The following is a 20,185-nucleotide window of genomic DNA, read 5'->3' on the forward strand; positions in this document are numbered from 1 at the left end:
GTTTTTCGGTGCATCTATTTACCTAGCTGCAAAATGGAAATTCCACTATCTTTCTAAAGCATAATGAGATCCTTCGATTCATTATTACAAGCATTTATTTGGCACCTACTAACATGGTACAAAGTTTAAATGGAGACACTTAAGAGCTCAATAGGAGAAACTAAACACTTGGCTCCTCTTCTGCAGAAAGGTGGTGTAGTGCAAGTGCAAAGGATTTATTACTGGCTCTTTGGATTTTATGAACAGTTCTCTTGGCTCCCACCGATTATCTTAATGTAGAGTAGAGACTCTGTGTATCACCAACTGCCTGTCTGTCATTCAGTTGGGTGCATTTAAGCCTGCTGTGTAACTTGGGCTGCTCCATTGCACTAGTTGTTCAAGCAGCATGGCAGGTTAATGTGTGCAAACTTGAAGGGCAGGCAGCAAACACTCACTGACACAGCTGAGGACGTAGTTGGTAAACTAGCTCATTTTCTTGAAAAGTCTGTGAATCAACAGCAATTAGTCATCCCCCCCACAGTAAGCTCCTCAGTTCACATGAGGGACGATCTGACAAAGAGAGTGTGCTGTATATAACAGCCGTGGATATGGTTCATGCTGAGAAAAAAGCAAGTAACGTTTAGCACTGACTCAAGTGAATCAAACATTCACATATATTTGCTGAAAAAATTATATACATCTGTGGCAAGGCTCTGCCAAGTTTGAAAGATAAGCATCATCTAGTCACTAAATTAAAAAAATAAAAATTTGACTTTTAAATCTTTTTCTTTTTATCCATGTTCAAGAGCACAGACAGTTTATTTTGTTAGCACATTTGGTGGAAAATGTATATTTGTGTGAGGATCCATGAAAGTGGTGAAAACTGGGTATTTGTTCTAGGATATGATGATGGAAAGTAATAATAAGCCGCTTATGCCTTACAATGTAAATAATCCACAGAGTTTCGCTATCGGATTTCAAAAAGGGTCACACAATAGCAGCCGAAGAGAAGCCTAAACACCCAGAGACTTAACATACATGTTTGATAAGTAAGAACATGCTGGCTAGTTAAATACATTTCACTTTGAACCCTGTTCCTTATGAGTGCAACCCTGGAAAAACAACCATCCCATATAAGAAATGGACTCTGCAGAGATTTCTGTACCCATTCACAGTAAGGCTTTGAAGATATATGAAGTTTTATAGCATTTGTATTTTAAGGATTTAGGGCAAGTACATGTTCTACTGAGTAAAAAGAAAGTTAGTACTTAAAAGGTTCAAAAATATATCAATCAAGTAATTTTTTTACATAAATAAATTATATTGATTTTGGATTTAACAGCTGAAAAAACCCTTTCTGCTTCCACTGGAGGCAAAACTGAACAAACTGTTAGTTAAATAGAGATAGCAGCATTTCTAAGAAATCTGTCGATAATGATACAGTATCTATGCTACAAGGGTGTTATTAAATAGAACACATTTAATGATCTGATTTTTTTGCATTATGATCAGTTACATAATTTTTTTTAAAAAATCACATCCAATTCAATAAAGTGGGAATAAATTCCTTGAAAATATAAATTTTTAGGTCATGGGTAACAGACTTCTTTGAGATGCTAATTGTAACATGTACATAATTTATAATCCCAAATGTATAAAAGACAATGACAAAAAGCATCATAAATAAATAATGCAAACTGAAATAGTTATGTCAAAACATTTGGACCATCTGATAAATTAGGAAAACTGTAACAGAAAATAAGTAAAAAATACAGTAAATGGTGACAATCAAATGCAAAACTGATTACTAGCACACTTCAGCTCCCTCAAACAGTCTGTCATTTCACTGCTGCACCACTAAGTGTTTATTTCAAGTCTCAAACCATGAGCTGCAAATTAGAACAAGCCCAAGTGAAAGAAAAACTAAACAGGAGCAGTGAGGAGCGAGGACTACATGGAGTTGACCTGTGGAGGTGTCTCAAGACACAGAGTTTGGGGGACTGATCACATTAAAAACTTGTGAATTTAAAATGCATACTGTAGAATAATTTGCCAACGGGACTGCTGGGAACACTGTTCAACAGCAAATAGAACAAAGAGGAATGGAAAGAAGAAGCAAAAATAATCTCTTCACAGTCTAACCCTAGAAAAGGAAGATAAACACAAGCTTTGAAAACCTCAACAATCCTTCTCAAAGGACTCACAATTGTAAAGCCAGCCCAACAGCTTTCTGTTTATTTTGTTTTTGTTTTCAGAAAAGATGTCATTTATGGGGGGGGGAGGAGAACTGTAAAAAAAAATTTAAAACTCAAAAGCCTCAGTATTCATATAAGAGCATTATATGAGTGGCCTGTTCATTGTTGGAAAAACAACTCTTTACAGAACTTCTGATGCCATAGATGAGAACTGAATACTACCAGACCGGTGAAGTAACTGGTAGCTTTAGGTACAAGAAACTCAATGAAATACATGCAGGATGTGCAAAACCTTTTCAGCACAAGCTGGAAAAGTTCTTGTAACTAACAAGGAAAGGGCAACTGAAAGTCCACTAAATGTAAAAAACTTTGGTTTTAAAAAAATATAAAATAAAGTCTACGTAATCTTTTCACTTACTGCAGTTTGTCTCCAAAACTCCAAGGAGTGAAAGGGGAGGAAATTATATCACTACCAGTTATGCTTTTTTTAAAAGAAATGAATATATGCATTTTCAATCATTAGTTATATACTTCTGTCTATACTACTATTCTAGTAACCATGATAAAATAGGGAAATACTTTAAATCAAAAATACACATTAGCACTTACTATAGCTGTGCTTTTTACCCCAAAATACAGTTTTATTCATTCAGTGTCACTGTAAAAAGAAATACCCTTGTCTGCATTGAGATCAAGAGATGAAAGTACTTTCTTTTGCTCCGGTTTTGCTTTTTAATTTTTCCCCAGATAAATGAGCAATTTTGGGGGTGACCAAGTGCTGGATTTACTATTGTTGGTTGGGATGAACAACTGGATAACAGAAGAAGAATTCTGTGCCTCCCATACTAACTAGACAACACTGTTTATCTAATAAAGTGGCAAGACCCTGCAACTATTAACATATAATATGTCACCATAGTTTTCTTACAGGGAATTAGGTAGATAATATTACTCATGGAAACACAGGTTTTTATGAAGGTGAAGAGGGGGCAGGAGGGTAAGTAACAAATATTTATGGGATAAGAAACTTACAAGCCACAATCTTTTTTCTTAATGAAACAAAAATTCTAATTGGTATTGTTAATTTCTTTTAACTCCTTCTCTTCCGCTTGTATGTCATGTTCTTTCTCTGATGACAGAGACTGGGTTTGCTCTGTACAGTTTTGACTGTTTGCAGCTTCTTTTTCAGACAGCGAGACAGTTTCTGGTTCTGGATTTGTTGGTTCCCCTTTAGCTTTCTTTCTCTTCCGCTTCTGGCTTTCTAGATTTGTTGCCTCAGAGTGTCTGGTTTGTTGTATGCCTGGCAATGTCATGCCAATACCAGGGGAAAGAAACATAGATGGATAGAGCAGTCCAGGGGACATTCCTGGGATAAGAAATGGATTAAAAGCAACAGGACTACTGGTAGTTATTGCAGATTCTGTCTGATCAGAAAATGAACTAGGACCAGGTTTGTCTTCAGACAGAGGTTCATTTTTCACATCCTGGCTACTTTGTTTGTCCTCAGTAGCTTTTTCCGTATTTGATGTACCACTTTTAGTTGTGCTTGTTAATGAAGCTGGAGCAGTTGAAGTACAAGTAGTTGTCATTGGTGGGTTTAGAAGTCCTCCAACACCAAACATCTGTGGTACAGTAGCCATGCCTGGCAGCATCATAGGCAACATACTTAGGGTGCTTTTGACATCCTCACCAGCAGGCACTGCTGCAAATCCAGCAGGAAACCCAACCAGCCCAGTTAAAGGGATGCCTTGCATGTTTCTCATGTTCTGAAGTCCCACTAGATCCATTCCAGCAATAAGTCCATTCATGAATAACGGTCCCATTCCAGAAGAAGAATCCGATACGACGCCAGGGGCTTTAATAAGTTCACTTCTTGGCCTCCTCCCTCTTCGACGGGGCCCGGTGTCCCGGAGCACAGGCTCAGTCAGGATACGATTGAACTTGCTTTCTGGCAGGAATCCCTGAAAGTGACAAACGAAACAGAAAAAGCCCAAAGGTTATTGTAGCCCCAAAGAAAACTCAGCTTGTTGTGCTTACACCTGGGTTCCCAAAGTTAGTAACACACAAGCCCCTGTTGGTATGGTTCTGAAGATGGGATTTGAGAGGGATAGAGAACTTTCACCAAAGGGATGCTGTCAGTGCAAAACACCTCCCGCCCTGCCCCTGGCATGATGCTGTAGAGAAGTCCAAAAGCTCACGGGGAGGAGAGGAGAAAGCACTTTTTGCTCTGTGTAGACAGTACAATTTCTGCTTTTCCTGAGCTTCCTGTGTGGGTGAGGTCTGTTGCTGAGAACTGACATCTTTGATGACATCAAAAGCACAGGGGCAGCCCAGTGTCAGTGACGCTAAATCAGTTCCCATCCCAGCTTGAATTCTGGCTGCATCACCAGGTAAAAAACATTACTTTTTAGACTTTAAGGGCCAAATTTTCAAAGCCCCGCACAACAGCAAAGCTGCAAAAAATGCACATTATTTTCTGGAGCTCACCCATTACTTAGAGCTTTAATGTATGGCTCAAACCGTTTTGTATAGATATGAAACAATAAGGGTCTTCTGGAGCCCCAGACATAGGGCTAACCTACACACACAACCTGGTGTGACTGTGTCTGTTTAAATTACAAAATAACCTAGGAGCATCTACAGAATAGCATTAAAATCTGTTATCCAACATTCTTAGCACAAACATTTTAATACCTTTCCTCTTACGCCTAATTCTTGGGGTTTCAGGATAGCAAATAGGTTGCAAATGATGCATATTTAAATGGAAACATTTTGCATTTAGACTTGAAAAGGGTAGGAGCTCCATGCACTGCATGTGTCCTGCAGGCTGGATCAAAATATACTGGAGGTTCACATGGCACAACTACTGCACATAAAAGGGTAAATTTTCTACTCAGCCTCCACCTGTGCTTGTGGCAAACTGTGTGCACACACGTGTGTGCCTGGACTTGGGAGGTGCAAACATCGCTCCATGCTAACACTTGCTTGTGGGAGTGCAGATGCTAACAGACATGCAAGTGTTAATCTAATAGAAAGGATGCACCCAACAGTTAGCAGGCATGAAGGCCTTTGCATCAGCAAAGTGTGGGCACAAGTGGAGGTTGCTTCTTGAAAATGTATACAATAAATGCCAAACCCAGCCCCTGAAGGAAGCCTAATGACTCAGTGTGAGATAGAAGTTGCACTGGAGGCTTGCTCTCTGGGTTGGTGGAGCTGGCACCATCCTGGCCTGGCAGCTCTTTGTTTCTTGAGGGAATGGGTCAGTCTGTCACACTCTAGTGCCAGTTGTAGAGCAGCATAAACCTTCAAACTGCCCATGCTCTCCTCCCACCTCCCAACCCAGCATGAGTGCCACACACAACTCCACAACCAAGAAAAGGGGGGTGGGGGGGAGAGAACAGGGCCACATGAAAATGGAGTAACCCCACCCAAACACCAGCTGAATCTCCTTGCAATCCCTGTCCAAGGGAAGTAAGAGCTCCCACCCATGGCAGCTTGTTGCTCATTGGGGCAGTGATTCAGAGATTAGGAACAGAAAAAATAGTGGGGCAAATTTTGAAAAGTGCCTCCCTGCACATAAGGCATATTAGGCCTGTTAGAACATTTGCATGTTTCTTAGCAAATGTGGGATTTACAGGAGTTGATATAGAAGCTGAGCTGAGGCCCCCTTGAAATTCTGACCTATATGGTCACATTTTGTCTGTTTCCTGTCCCAGTCTGGCCCCATGCACGAGTGTTCCCTCTACAACATTTCTAGTGCCTTGTCTAGTCATTTCTAAACATCCCAAGTCTTAAATCTCTCTGTCCAGTAGATTTTCTTGATATTTAGCCTAAACTTGCCTCCTCCCTTTCCCATCACTGCTAAATATTTCCTCTTCCACTTTTCCTAGCCACCTGTCACCAATGTGCAGGGTGCTCAGCTCCTCCCTGAGTTGTCACTTGGCCACACCAGGCAGAGCTGCTCCTGTAGATATTCCCTCCCATGTGTGTAACTGAGGCCCTGCGTTCCAATTCAGGGACCCTCCTTGGAAAAAAGGGGGTGGGGATGGGGAGGAGAAAGAAAAGATGACATGATACAGATTTCTCCAAAAGCTCTAACTTACTGAAAGCTTAACAATGTCAGCCCAGTCTGCTGCAACAGCATACTCCAAGTTTGCATCAAGCCACCTTGGCAATTCCTTCAATGCTGGTGCCATGGCTCCCCCTAACTATAAAACACAGTAAAAGGATGACCTCTGTTCCAGAAAGAGTTATGCAAAGTTACATAAGAAATATGATTAACCTTCTAGGTGTACACATAGGTGAGGTGCAGCTGGCCTCCCTGTTCGGGGGCATTACCGCTGCTCCCCAACACTCGGCAGCTATGATCATTTCTTAAAACCAAACAGCCTGGAGTTTTGATTCCTTATGTGGCATCAGCAACCCAAGTTTCACCCGCAGACAGTGCGTGGTGTCCAGTGAGGTGCATAGCCTGGGCCTACTCCCGTCTACGTCACAGAATTTTGTCACTGGGAGGAAGGATCTCGTGCCGAAGGCTCTGTACTAGCACTCAGCCAGAAACAGAAGCCAGTGCTCCTCTGCCAGCAACTCGCTGAGACCTGGCACAAGTCACTTTTTCTCTGTGTCTTTGTCCCCCATCTGGCAAACAGGGATAAGAGCATTTGCTTCTTCTATTTATTTGGACTGTCTGACTCTGTGTTTGCAGTGCCCAGTGCAGTGAATGTCTGTATTGGTGCTGACTGCAAGCTTCCTCTGTGCTGCTTCCAGACACTGTGGCTCAGCCCTGACCTGTGGAGAGAGGGAAGTTCAGTCTCGAGGGTCTGTTCCATCTCTGGCCTCCTTGCTAAGCCTGCCAATGAGGGGATCAAGTTGTGGTGATGGTGGCTTTTGTAAGGGGGATGCTCAGAAGCTGGCCTGAAACTCACCAGCTCTGTCCGATGGTGGTCTCACTGCTGCAGCACAGGGAAGCACAAGGGGAGCTGAGCCACTGTCTTTCTAACTCACCAGTTTGTTTGATTTTTAATTAAATGATTATTTTTAAAGTCACCTGCCACGATCACATGGGTTTGTTTTAAATGGAATTTTGTGGGCAAGTTAAGGTCCTTCATCACTGTAAGGAGAAGATACAAGAACTCAGCTGCCTGAGACTCGCCTTCTCCTGTCACACCGGGGTCTGCACTGCAGAGACAAAACCATGATCTTGACTCAGACTTTGTGCTACTTTCTCAACATTTTTGAAACAAGTGAGAGAATGTGCTTGACAACCTGCCCACTGCCTGCACACAGCATGGCTCTGCCCAGGACTTGGAAGAGGATTTACATGCTGTTCCTGCACTTCTCAATCAGGGACAAAACAAAGGCATTTGCACCACATCAAAAAAATACAGTTTGTGAAATAACCCCAGGATATTGACAGGTAAGGATCAAATTAGCCCCTGCAGCCAACAGCAGGCGTTACTTTGATCCTTTAAGCTGAATTGCTTTCCTGTTGTGGGACCCATGTGCCTTGGTGAGTGTGTGTATCTAGAAAAGACGGTTACTAACCTTTCTGTAACCATTGTTCTTCAAGAGGTGTTGCTCATGTCCATTCCAATATAGACTTTTTTTCCCCTAGTGGTATCTGTCAGGTCAACTCTGGTGCCCCCTGGAGTGGCGCCTTCATGGCATGATATATAGCCACCTACCAACCTGCCTCCTCCTCAGTTCCTTCTTGCCAGTAACTGACAGAAGGGCAGGAGGGTGGGCTGTGGAATAGACATGAGCAACACATCTCAAAGAACAGTTATGGAAAGGTTAGTAACTGTCTTTTCTTCTTCGAGTGCTTGCTCATGTCCGTTACAATATAAGTGATTCCCAAGCAATCAGTCAGGTGGTGGGATTGGAGTTTCTGCAAGACATGGACTGGAGGACTGCTGTACTGAAGGCTGCATCACCTCTTGCCTATTGAGTAATGGTGTAGTGTGTAGTGGATGGAAGACCAGGTTGCCACCTTGTAGATATCTACGACTGGGACATGAGCCAAGAATGCTGCTGATGAGACCTGCGATCTCATAGAGTGCGCTAAGTGTGGGGGAGTGTGACAGAGTGCTAGGTATGGAAGCCTGAGTCAGCACTCTGTTCACAGCAGCTCCTATCAGGCAAAGCAGATTGGAGCTGACTAAGCAGAGCTCTGCCTAATTTGTGGGCAGGGTGGGGCAGGGCAGAAAAGCTAATTAAGCCATTAGCCAGAGCCCACAAATAGGCACAGGAAGGAAGTAAAAAGGTGGGAAGCAGGCAGTAAAAGGGATAGAGAGATTGCTCTCCCCTGCTTGTTAAAGGCGCTATGTATGTTGTGATGGTGGTGGACCTCCTTTATAAATAAACTGCACAAGGTGTTGGACCAGCACAAGGGTCTCTGCGTAGTTTGTTGACCGAGACAGAAACAGGACCAAGGAGGCTGTGTTACATGTGGGGCCTTGTCTGAGATCTGAGCCAGCGCAAGGGTTTGGTGGCCCGCACAATGGAGGAGACCCTGCAATGGCTAGTAAAACAACAAGAGGAGATGCAGAAGGCCCTACAAGGTTTTCAACAATCCCATCACATGAAGAGACAGGCTTTGCTTGCCTGTCAGGCAGAGCAGCAGAAAAGCCTGCAGGACTTCATAAGGGAACAAGCCAGTGTCCAGTAGCAGCTCCTACAGAAGGTGGTAATTTCCCTGATGGGAGATGGTGCCCAAACACAGAACCTTGAACTATGTAAAATGGGCCCTGCATTCCTGGACACTTTTGAGAGGGTAGCTATCGGTGCAGGTTGGGCTAGAGCAACTTGGGCCATGCAGTTCACCCCTTATCTGTTGGGAGAAGCCCAAGCGGCCTATATGGTGGAGTGAGGAGCAGGCCAAAAAATATGAGACGGTGAAGGCAGCCATCCTGGATTGGGAAGGGATGTCAACTGGGAAGTACTGCCAAAAGTTCAGATCCGCAAGGTTAACAGGAGGTTTATGGCCCCTGGCATTTGCCCGAAGGTTGATGGACTGGGCCACCCGCTGGTTGAGACCAGATACCCAAATGGTGGTGGAAATAATGGAAGCTCTGGTATTAGAACAGTTCCTTCAGGGCCTCCCCGAGAACATACGAGAGTGTGTCAGGTGATATCCACTGAGCACAGTGGATGCTGCTGAGAAACTGACAGAGGAGTATGCAGAGGCAGACTTTCCCAGGAAAGATGGGCAACCATATAAGGATCCAGAGCTGGGGAGGAAGACCGGAGAACCCACAGCAGGAAGGGGCATGGACAGGAAGAACCCCGAAGAGTTCCAGCTGGGACTCGACCCATTATTCGCAATGTGGACTATCTGGACAGATGAAAGGGGACTGCCTGTACATGGATTTTGCCAACGTTTGTGGCTGGGCCAGGGCAGGAGGGAAGAAAAAAGGGCAAAAAACTGTTCACCATTTCTGTGATGGTGGGGAGGAAACTCCAGAAGGGCCTTGTGGATACGGCCTCAGCTTGCTTTCTTGTCCAGAGGGAGCTGGTGAATTCTCACTGGATAATTCCAGGAGCATCTATGGACACAGAGTGTGTCCATGGGGATAAGAGGAATTGCCCCATAGCCCAGGTGCCCCTGGAGGTCCGGGGAAGATTTTGGTGGAAACAAGTTGGGGTAATGGAGGGGCTGCCTTATCCGGTTGTCTTGAGCACGGATTAGAGTCCATTCCCCATTGGGAAGCGAGGTGATGGGAGGAATTCCACATAAGGAAAAGGAGAACAGGGGGGAGAGAGAGGAGGAACCCTCAGAAAGAAGCAGGAGACACCCCTAGACAACAAAGCCTGAATCAGGAGACAAGAGATGTCCCCAGGGAAGTAAGGAAGGAGGTATGGAGGGACAGACAGCCCAAACTCCTTCACAGAGGTCAGGGGGCCAGTGGAGCTCCCTGCGACACAACCCCCAGGGGAAGAAACTCAGGCACAGTTTGGAGACTTGAGGGAACGTGGTGCCCTGGGTGATCCAGGGGATGAGGGGAGTAACCTCTATCCCCTGCCAAATTCAAAGAGAGAGAATGAGAGGAGTAACCCCCCAGGATGGCCCTAGTGTGAAGACAAATGGGCTGCTAGAGAGCTATGGGGGGTATTCACCCCCCACATGGTGAGAGGTCTGTGGGTGGGGGATGAACAAATCCCACAAAGGAAACCCAGATGATTGCCCTGGAGATAGAGAGGGTGGCCCCTCTGTAAGGGAGGCAGAGCACAGGGAAAGAAGAACCTTGCGGTTAGATAAGGGGGGGAAGGTGTGTGACAGAGTGCTAGGTATGAACGCCTGAGTCAGCACTCTGTTCACAGCAGCTCTAATTAGGCATAGCAGATTGGAGCTGACTAAACAGAGCAGTGCCTAATTTGTGGGTGGGGCAGGGCAGAAAGGCTAATTAAGCCATTAGCCAGAGCCCACAAATAGGCACAGGAAGGAAGTAAAAAGGGGGGGAAGCAGGCAGTAAGAGGGACAGAGAGAGTACCTCCCTTGCTTGTTAAAGGTACTTTGTATGTCGTGAAGGTGGTGAGCCTCCTTTATAAATAAACTGCACAAGGTGTTGGACCAGCACGAAGGTCTCTGCGTAGTTTGTTGACCGAGACAGAAACAGGACCAAGGAGGCTCTGTTACAGGGAGCCACCTTCACCAGTCATAGCACTTGAGGATGCAGGATGTTATCCAGGAAGGGATTCTCTGTGCCAAGACTGGGTTCCCCTTCATCCTTTCTGCAACAGCAATGAAAAGTTGGATGTCCTTCCGAAAGGGTTTGATCCTTTCTATGTAAAAAGCTGGGGCACGTCTAACATCCAGAGTGCAGCTTCTGTTTCTGTCTCTTTTTATGGGGCTTGGGACAGAAGACTGGGAGAAAGATGTCCTGACTACTGTGGGAATGGGAGATCACCTTTGGAAGGAAGGACGGGTGTGGGCGAAGCCTAACTGTGTCCCTGAAGAAGACAGTGTACGGTGGTTAGGAGGTGAGTGCTCAGATCTCCGAAACCCTCCTGGCTGAGGTGATGGACACCAGGAAGGCAGTCTTCCAGGATAAGTAAATCAAGGGACACATTGCCAATGGTTCGAACGGGGGCCCTGTCAACTGAGATAGCACCAGGTTGAGATCCCAGGGGACCAGAAGCTGTGCACCTGCGGATACAGGCGATCTAAACCCTTCAGGAACTGAGCACAAATCGGGTTGGAGAAAACCGATCTGCCATTCACCGATGGGTAGAATGCTGAGATTGCAGCTAAGTGGACTTCTGTGGAAGATATTGCAAGATCTTCCTTCTTCAGGTAAAGCAGGTAATCTAGGATAAAGGGCAGCGTCGTATCCAAGGGGGAGACCCCTTTCTGAAGTGACCACAGTGAGAACCTTTTCCACTTTGCTAGGTAGGCCATTCTGGTTGACTGCTTTCTACTACCTATAAGGATGACTTGTACCGACACCCAGCAGTACTGTTCCATCTCACTCAGCCACAAAGATTCCAAGCCGTCAGGTGCAAGGGGACTCTAGATTTGGGTGGAGCATGCAGCCGTGCTCCTGGGAGATCTGATCTGGCCACATTGGCATGTTTATTGAGAGGTCCAGCAATGTTGTGAACCAGTGTTGCCGCGGCCATGTCGGCACTATGAGAATCATGTGAGCCTTGTCCTTTCTGACCTTGAGCAGAGCTTTGTGGATGAGGGGTGTGGGAGGAGGCCCCATGTCCGAGACATTTGTGACTAGCTCCACTGAAGGTGTGGGCCTTATGAAGGGAACGTCGGCACACACTGTGTCTCGCTCCAGCCACTACTGAAGGGCTTTGAGTGTTGCCGGCGGAAGTGAAACCACTCTGTCTAGTGGGTGACAACCTGATATGTACACTGATACCAGCCACAGTTGGAGAGGGTGCAGTCTGAGATGTGTATGCTGCACGGTGCAGAGACCATGTGCCCCAGGAGCTTCCAACAGCTCCTTGCCATGGTGGTGGGGCATGCTTTCAGGCTTTGTATAAGAGCTACGATGGCCCTGAAATGGTTCTCCAGCAGGAAGGCCCTCACCTGATTCGCATCGAGAATTGCTCCTATAAATTCTGTCCTCTGGACGGACATGAAGTTAGACTTGTGTTCGTTGACCAGGAATCCCAGGTTCCTGAAAGTGAACAGTACAAGGCCTACGTGTTGTTCCACAAGTACCCTGGACTGGCCCCTGACCAGCCAGTCGTCTAGGTATGGGTAGACCTGCACCCCTCGTCTCCCGAGGGAGGCCACCACCACCGCCAGGCATTTCGTAAATATTCTCGGTGTTGCCGACAGGCCAAAAGGCAGCAATGTGAACTGATAGTGGTTCTGATTTACCACAAATCAAAGATATTTTCTGTGGTCTCGGAAGATAGCGATATGAAAGTATGCGTCTCTCAAGTTGAGGGTGGCATACCGGTCCCCTGGATCTAGGGAAGGAATAATCAAGGCCAGAGAGAGCATGCGGAACTTCAGCTTCTTCAAGAACTTGTTGAGGTTCCTGAGGTCTAGGACAGGCCTGAGAACTCCGTTGGACTTTGGGATCAGGAAGTAGTGGGAGTAAAACCCCTTGTCTCTTAGCTCCATGGGAACTTCCTCCACTGCCCTCACCCTTAAGAGTGACTGCACATCCTTGGCCAGAAGATTTTCGTGAGAAGGGTCCCTAAAGAGGGACAGGGAGGAGAGGTGGGAAGGAGGGAAAGAAATAAATTGCATGGTATATCCCACTTCTACCGTGTAGAGCACCCATCAGTTGGATGTGATGTTGGCCCGTGCCCAGTAAAAATGGGACAAATGGTCCACGAACATAAGGATAAGATTCAGGTTCTGAACTGGTGCACTGTCCTCGGGTGCACCCTCAAAAGTTTTGTTTATTCCCCAACAGTTGTTTTGCGGGCGCAGATTTCGAGGCTGATGAGGAGTGAAGGGCCTCTCTTTTCCTGAGCCCCTTATTCCTCTTTCACCCAAAGTCTTGCCTCTGCTGGTGATGTGGCAGGTAAAAATGGCCCATGGGCTGAGGCTTACAATGCTTCCGGAATGGGGCCGGAGTGTGGAGGCCCAATGACTTCTGGGTCACCCTCGAGTCTTTTAGGCTATGAAGCTGGGTGTCCATTTGTTCTGAGAAGAGGGAATGTCCCTCAAACGGGAGGTCGTAAGAACATAAAAACAGCCATACTGAGTCAGATCAAAGGTCCATCTAGCCCAGTATCCTGTCTTCCGACAGTGACCAATGTCAGGTGCCCTAGACAGAATGAACAGAACAGGTAATCACCAAGTGATCCATCCCCTGTTGCTTATTCCCAGCTTCCGTCAAACAGCAGCTAGGGACACCATCCCTACCCTCATACTGTAGGCAAGACGACTGAAGCCAGGAGCTTCGCCTCAGCACTACCCCCGTGACCATCGCTCGGGTTGCTGCGTCTGCGGCATCTAGGGATGCCTGGAGGGATGCCTTGGCTATGGCCTTGCCTTCTTCCACCAGGGCCGCAAACTCTGACCTAGCATCCGATGGCAGGAGCTCTTGGAATTTTTGCATGGCTGACCAAGAATTAAAGTCATACTGATTAAATAGGGCCTGGTGATATGCAATCGTTAACTGGAGACCTCCCATGGAGTAAACTTTTACCATAAGAGGTCCAGTTTCCTGGCCTCTTTTGCTTTGGGCAATAGTCCCTGCTGTCCTTGCCTTTTGCTCTCGTTGGCCGCAACAACAACCAGGGAGCCGGGTGAGGAGTGGGTGTGCAAATATTCATAGCCCTTATGGGGGATGAAATACTTCCTCTCCACCCATTTAGCCATGGGCTGGAGAGAGGCCAGGGTCTGCCACAATGCCCTTATAGGCTGTAGGATGGCTTCCTTCAGGGGCAAGGCTACTCTTGCCAGACCCAAAGGAGTCAGAATGCCTGCCAAGGCCGGGGCTGATTCCGCAATCTCCTCCACTTGGAGGTTGAGGTTCTGAGCCATCCGACGCAGGAGCTCCTGTGGGCTTTGTAGTCATCCTGCATTGGGGCTATGGCCATGTCAGCCACTGCCTTGTCAGGGGAGGATGACGAAGAGGCCTGGACTGCCACCGGGCCTTGTACGTCATCCGGTGCTGATGGGTCTCCCACAGGTGTGATCTGAGAGTCCTGGACTTCTGACCCGGGAATGGAACCCCTTTCCGACAGGGATGGAGGGAGCTCATCTCAGAGGGTGCTGAAAGTGAGTGTCTCCTGTGGGAGCCCTGGACCATGTGCAGCCAAGGGGTCAACATTGGCCACTGAGGTGGCATCTGCCATTGACCAGGGGCCCATGCTTGAGGAGCGAGGCCTTGGACCATGTCAGCTGGGCATCTATGTTCCGCCCAGAGTCTGCTCCCTCGTCAGGTGTACGACTCCTCCTGTGATTCGGAGCCTGAGGACCCGTTCCCTAGGCAAACAGGGCGGTGCATTGCTCCTTGGCACTGAATAATCGTACCATGATGGAGAGCAGCATCGTGGTAGAGAACAGTGCTGCAACGGAGAGCGGTGCCATGACTTGGAGCAGCACCAAGACTGTGACCAGTGCCTAGACTGTGACTGGTGCCAGGAACAAGACCGGTGTTGGGGCAAGGTGCAGTGTCACTGTGGTGAGCGTGTCTGTGGTGTCGAGTCTCTTGATGATGAGCGGGACAGAGGGCAATGCCTCAGCATCATTGCAGGCTTGCCCAGGACTGGTGCTTGCTCTCTTGGAACTGGGCCTTGCGGTGCCTGCATTGTCCCTTGTAGACCTCAGCTTGGGGGGGATGGTGGTGCTGGGAGAGTTAGAAGGTTCCACACTGCCTCATATGCCTCTGGCGTTGACGGTGCTGCCAGGGTCATCTCCCCTTCTTGGCTAACCCTATGTGAGGAGTCCATCGGTACTGGACTCGACGGGTTCCTCCCCTAGGGCCGGAGTCAACAGAGACGGTTGGATTGCAACTGATTGAAAGTGGCCCACCACAGATCTCACTCTAAGGCCTTTCTCACAGGGGAACGCCCCCGTTCTGACTTTTCTGTCCTCTTCTTCGGCACTGGTGATGGAGAATAGTGTCACGCTGTTGGCGCTGACCTCTTGGGTGCCAAAGAAGCATGCCGGGAGGAGGTCAGCACCAGGGAGCCTGGTCCATGCTGGGTTTCCCTAATGGATGCCAGTACACTCCTGGTCAAGGAAGTACTTGGTGCCAGGTCAGGCCGCAGCTCTGAAGTGGGTGAAGTGCCCCCTCCATGAGAAGAAATTTCAATTGATTGTTTCTTTTTTGTTCTTGGTTTGAAATTCCTACAAATCTGGCACTTTCCTTGGATGTGACCCTCCCAGGTATTTCAAACAGCTCTCATGGGGGTCACTTATTGGAATGTGTTTGCAGCACGCCCCACACTGTTTGAAGTCCTTGGATGTAGGCATGCCCTGTGGTCCGGGCAGGATAGCCCCGCAGGGTGAATGCTTACACGTAAACTAACTATTAATTACTTACTATACTTATTCTAACTAACTATTTACACTTATTTACAATTTAGTTAAAGAAAGAAGATCACTACGGGGATCACTTGCTGAGCAAGAGTTAAGAGCATTCCAGCAACCACCATGGACTGAAAGAAGGAACTGAGGAAGAGGCAGGTTGGCAGGTGCCTAAATGCCATGCCATGAAGGCACCACTCCAGGGGGCACCAGAGTCGACCTGACAGATATCACTGGAGGGGGGCAGGAAGTCTTCCAGCGACAGCGCACGCGATAGACACACACCTATACTGACATGGACATGAGGAAGCACTCAAAGAACAGTCTATATCTACTCTGCTGAGTCAGTTAATTATTGTCAGTAGGTTGGTATCCCCCAGGCACACTTGTGGCTCTGACAGTGGTATAGATCCATGTGTGTATTACAGACTTGGTTACCATCCTACCTACTTCTCAGGATTTAAAATCCTGGTGGGATAGCTGGGTCTCTGCTAACTATTTCTATGCAGACCAAGGACCAAGCACAACAAATGTCTTTGCTTACCCTCCGTCCTGTACCCTTATGGACCACAGGCACCCGCTCCTCTCCCGTGAGTGAGTTTATGTCCAGTTTGCTGGGGTCCTTGCAGCGCTGCCTCCTCTGCTTGGGCTTGTCTGAAAAACTCTAGAATGCAAATAAGAGAGCATTAATCAGAATGGATGGCGAGAAACTTGGAGGGAGAATGGCCAAGCCAAGCTGATGGTGTGAGGGAGGAGCATCCGTGCAGGCCCCACTGCACAGCTCTGCTTTTTGGATGAGTGCAAACCTATTTTGATAGGTCTGAAGATGCTTTTGCTGTGCCTCAGCCTAGACTAACAACTCCATCTCTGGCTGATGTCTCTGCACACCCAGGAGTGCTGCCTGTCACTAAATTCACCGCAGAGAGACTATGCTGGATCTTCTTAAAAAGTCCCAGCCATAATTCGGAAAGGAAGAGCACAGCAGTATGTGCCACAGTGTGTCAGCATCTCACATGCCTGGCCATCTGTCTGTGACCAGCTAGTGTCTCTTGTCTTACTTATCCTTAGATTGGACGTTCTTTGGGCCACCGGACCTTCTTTTGGTTCTGCGCTTGCACAGACCTTGTGCAGTAGCATCCTGGTCCAAAAATTAGGACACCTCACCACTACGGTAATACAAGTAATTAATAATCATGCTTATCCTACCAGACGTACTCCAGATACAAACCCTAACCCCGATCTCCTTCTACTCTCAGACTGCAAGTCTAGGGGAGCAAGTGTGGACCCATGGTTAGTGCATAGGACTGGGAGTCAAGATTCCAGGATTCTAGTCAGACTCTGCCCCGACTTCCTGAGTGACTGTCAAAGTCCCTTAATTTCTTTGTGCTTCTGTTTCCACATCTAGCAGGTGGATAAGACTTGTAAGTTTTGCAGTTTCCCCATTTCCTGAGTCAGTTTGATTGTGACCAATCTCTTCTCTGCATTATAGCTTTTGGGCTAACGGGGCACCAGTCTGACCCCTAATCATAGAGGCTCAGGGACATTAATACAGGCCTCAGTGTCCATGGACCCTTGTTTATTATCTGCCTATCAGTTGATCCCACCTCAGACACTCAGAGAGGGAAATGCCCTACTTGGTCCCTTTTAGGGAGCTCCCCCCAGAACCAGGACCGCTCTTCACAGACTAGTTGCCAGCATTGTTTTAAATGTGAGGTGCCATGAGAGGTGCCTCCACGCCTTCCCTTGCAAGTTGATTCCAGAATTTGCTGTCCGGAAGGTTTTCCTGTTATTCAGCCTACATTTTCCTTTGCTTAATTTCATCCCATTCTCTTGCTTGCTGATATTCCAGCTTTACCCGCTGCAAACCCACTGAGTCATGTGAACTCTAGATCACTGCTCTTCAGGAGTGCAACCTGCACAGCTGCAGTAAGCCAGTGCAAATGTATGGAAGGAAGAGGAAAAACATGCAGCTGCCTAAATCAGTCAGAAACCAGGGTTTTTCTGCCAAGAAAAGGCCCTAGGCCCAGTCCTGGCCTTCAGTAAAGCCCAGTCTGTACTGTCAAAGGAGCACAAAGCACATTAAAGCTGTCCTGACCAGACAGATGAGGATTGCCCCCACATGGGAAATCCCACAGAGCCAGTGTTACACCACCGCAGGCACAGGGATGACTGGGATGCACAGTGCTCCAGTAGTACTCACTGGCAGAACAGCCCCTTTGGGTGCAATTTAGAGCTTCTGGCTGCCTCCAAGACAGGACGGGGAGAGTGGCAAGGTAGCAGAAGGCCCCCCACACTCACATGTGTTGAGTGCCACTGCTTCAGGACTCCTGAGAATCTCACCTTGTGCATGTCGCTGGTGAGGTTTCTTTGGGCTATAACTAGCTCTGCCCGCAAATTCTGGGTTTCTCAATTCTAAGCAGCTGGTCATGCTAACGTACCCATCCGCCTCAGGAGCCACTCACTGCCTGTGCTCTGAGCTCCCAGGGAATCTTTACACACCTCAGACTGCAGTTCCAGGTGCACAATCCCTCAGCACTAAGACACAGCTTTTTTATAGACATCATCAGTATCTCTCTTGATTCCCTTTCCATAATGTTTCATGGTCTGCATTCAGCTATTTTATAGGCTAAATGAGCCAAAATATGAAAAAACAGCCTGTTGGAAGAAGAGTTGGGTGTTTATGAGCTTCTGGGAACAGGTCCGGCGTGTTCTGAACACATGCTCCTTTCCTGTCTGTCCTCCCATAGATCCTGGATAACAAATAGACACACAAGTGGGGATGGGTGATCAGGGGAGCTTTCCTCAGACACTCAGAGCACAAGGATTTCAAATTTCATCTTCATTTCACTTTGAAAGGCAAGAAATTATGTTCTCTCCCCTCTTGGTTTTTGCTTGTGGTTTTGTGGCTAGCCCAATTCATAGATTCCAAGGCTAGAAGGGACCATCATGATTATCTAGTTTGACCTCCATAACACAGGCCAGAGACCTGCCAAACAATAATTCCTGGAGCAGATCTGTTAGAAAAACAGCCCATCTTGATTTAAAAGCTGTCACCGATGGAGAATCCACCACAACCCTTGGCAAATTGTTCTCACTGTTAAAAATTTACTGCTGGCTGTGTTATTTCCAGTCTGAATGTGTCTAGCTTCAACTTCCAGCCACTGGCTCATGTTTAGACTTTTCTCTGCTAGACAGAAGAGCCCAATATTAAATATTTGTTCCCATGTAGGTACTTGTAGACTGTGATCAACTCACCCCTTAACCTTCTCTTTGATAAGCTAAATCGATTGAGCTCTTGGAGTCTATCACTATAAGGCTGTTTTTCTCCTCCTTTAATCATTCTGGTGGCTCTTCTCTGAACCCTCTTCAATTTATCAATATCCTTAAATTGTGGGCACCAGAACTGGACACAGTATTCCAGCAGGGGTCACACCAGTGCCAAATATGAAGGTAAAATAACCTCTTTTCTCGCCATATAATTATCTATATGCTAGTGCAGGGTACGGAGAGAAGCTATCAGAGCTGGACAGCAGGCCTGGCTACTGAACGATGGGTAAGGAGCGGATACTGGGACAAGCTCAAGCTGTGCTCAGCCAGGGATCTGAAAGATTAAGCCTGTGGAGGTTTGTGCTGGTCGGGTCCAGGAGCAACTGTGCCTGGTGTTGGTGCTGTCTGCTAATCTAGGCTCTGTTCCCTGGGAAAGTGACACATCCAAACCTTGGGCACTGCAGTGTGACTTGCCCTCATGGGCTGTGTGGCTTGAGACTTGTAAATTCCTCCTACTTCAATGCCCTTGAGGTTCATTAGCAGCTCACAGGGCTGAGTAGGGCCATGCCTGCTGCCTTCTGCTCTGTTATAAAAAGTCTCCTTTGACTTAGCTGTGCTTTGTCATCCAGTGACCCAGGTGAGATATGAGCTGCAGGCACAATTTTGGGGGCACCTAGATTCACAGCTCTGCCCATTCCCCACCCATTTTTTGAGGCACCGACCTAGTCCCGCCACATCACTGGGCAGCAAATCCTCGTAGCAGGAGCCAGCAAACAGACAGTAGGTATTAATGCCATCTGCCAGGAATGTGCTGCTATTCAAGTGTCTTTGCCCTCATTGTGTAAAGAAGTGCCTTAGCCCTGCAAAAAAGGAGATACCTGCAGCTCTGGAGACCAGCCCAGCCCCACCCCTTGCATCTGGATCTAAGGCAGTCAGGAAGGAGGCAGCCATCTAGACCTGACGTACTGAAGTCCGAGACCCCCCAAGAGGGTCACTCTTACTGTGCTGAAGCCAGGGACATCGAGTGTGTAGTCCGACTGCTGTCTTAGCCAGTCCAGGAGACTCTTGTTTGGAACAGCCTTCTCTGTCCGGATGCTTGTGGCTGTGACAGTATGCGGAGTTGAGGTAGCGGTGACCAGCCCATCCGGGTGCGGGCTGCTCTGTGCAGGCTGGGTCTGATCTTCCTGAACATCCTGAAGTGAAGGGAGAAGGGAGAGCCCATGTTGGGAACACCATCATACTGTTAGATCTCTCACCCCGATGTCACACAGAGCACCCAGGCAGAACCCGC

The 20,185-nt window shown here is 47.5% G+C and overlaps 1 protein-coding gene across 4 annotated transcripts in view; it reads right to left on the minus strand.

The window, feature by feature from the left end:
• Positions 1-185: 185 nt before the first annotated feature.
• CHD6 (chromodomain helicase DNA binding protein 6) overlaps positions 186-20,185 on the minus strand; it is a 180,028-nt gene continuing 160,028 nt past the window's right edge. For 3 of the 4 annotated variants that reach the window (XM_074970360.1, XM_074970359.1, XM_074970357.1), the window contains 4 exons: positions 19,896-20,087; positions 16,172-16,291; positions 6,278-6,382; positions 186-4,135 (listed from right to left, as the gene is read on the minus strand). In XM_074970360.1, coding sequence (XP_074826461.1) covers positions 3,242-4,135; positions 6,278-6,382; positions 16,172-16,291; positions 19,896-20,087 — 1,311 coding nt within the window. In that variant the 3' untranslated portion in view covers positions 186-3,241. The remainder of the gene's footprint in view (positions 4,136-6,277; positions 6,383-16,171; positions 16,292-19,895; positions 20,088-20,185) is intronic. The other variant, XM_074970358.1, reaches the window with a different exon arrangement.

Source organism: Natator depressus, chromosome 13, assembly GCF_965152275.1.
Source record: "Natator depressus isolate rNatDep1 chromosome 13, rNatDep2.hap1, whole genome shotgun sequence".
NCBI lineage: Eukaryota > Metazoa > Chordata > Testudines > Cheloniidae > Natator > Natator depressus.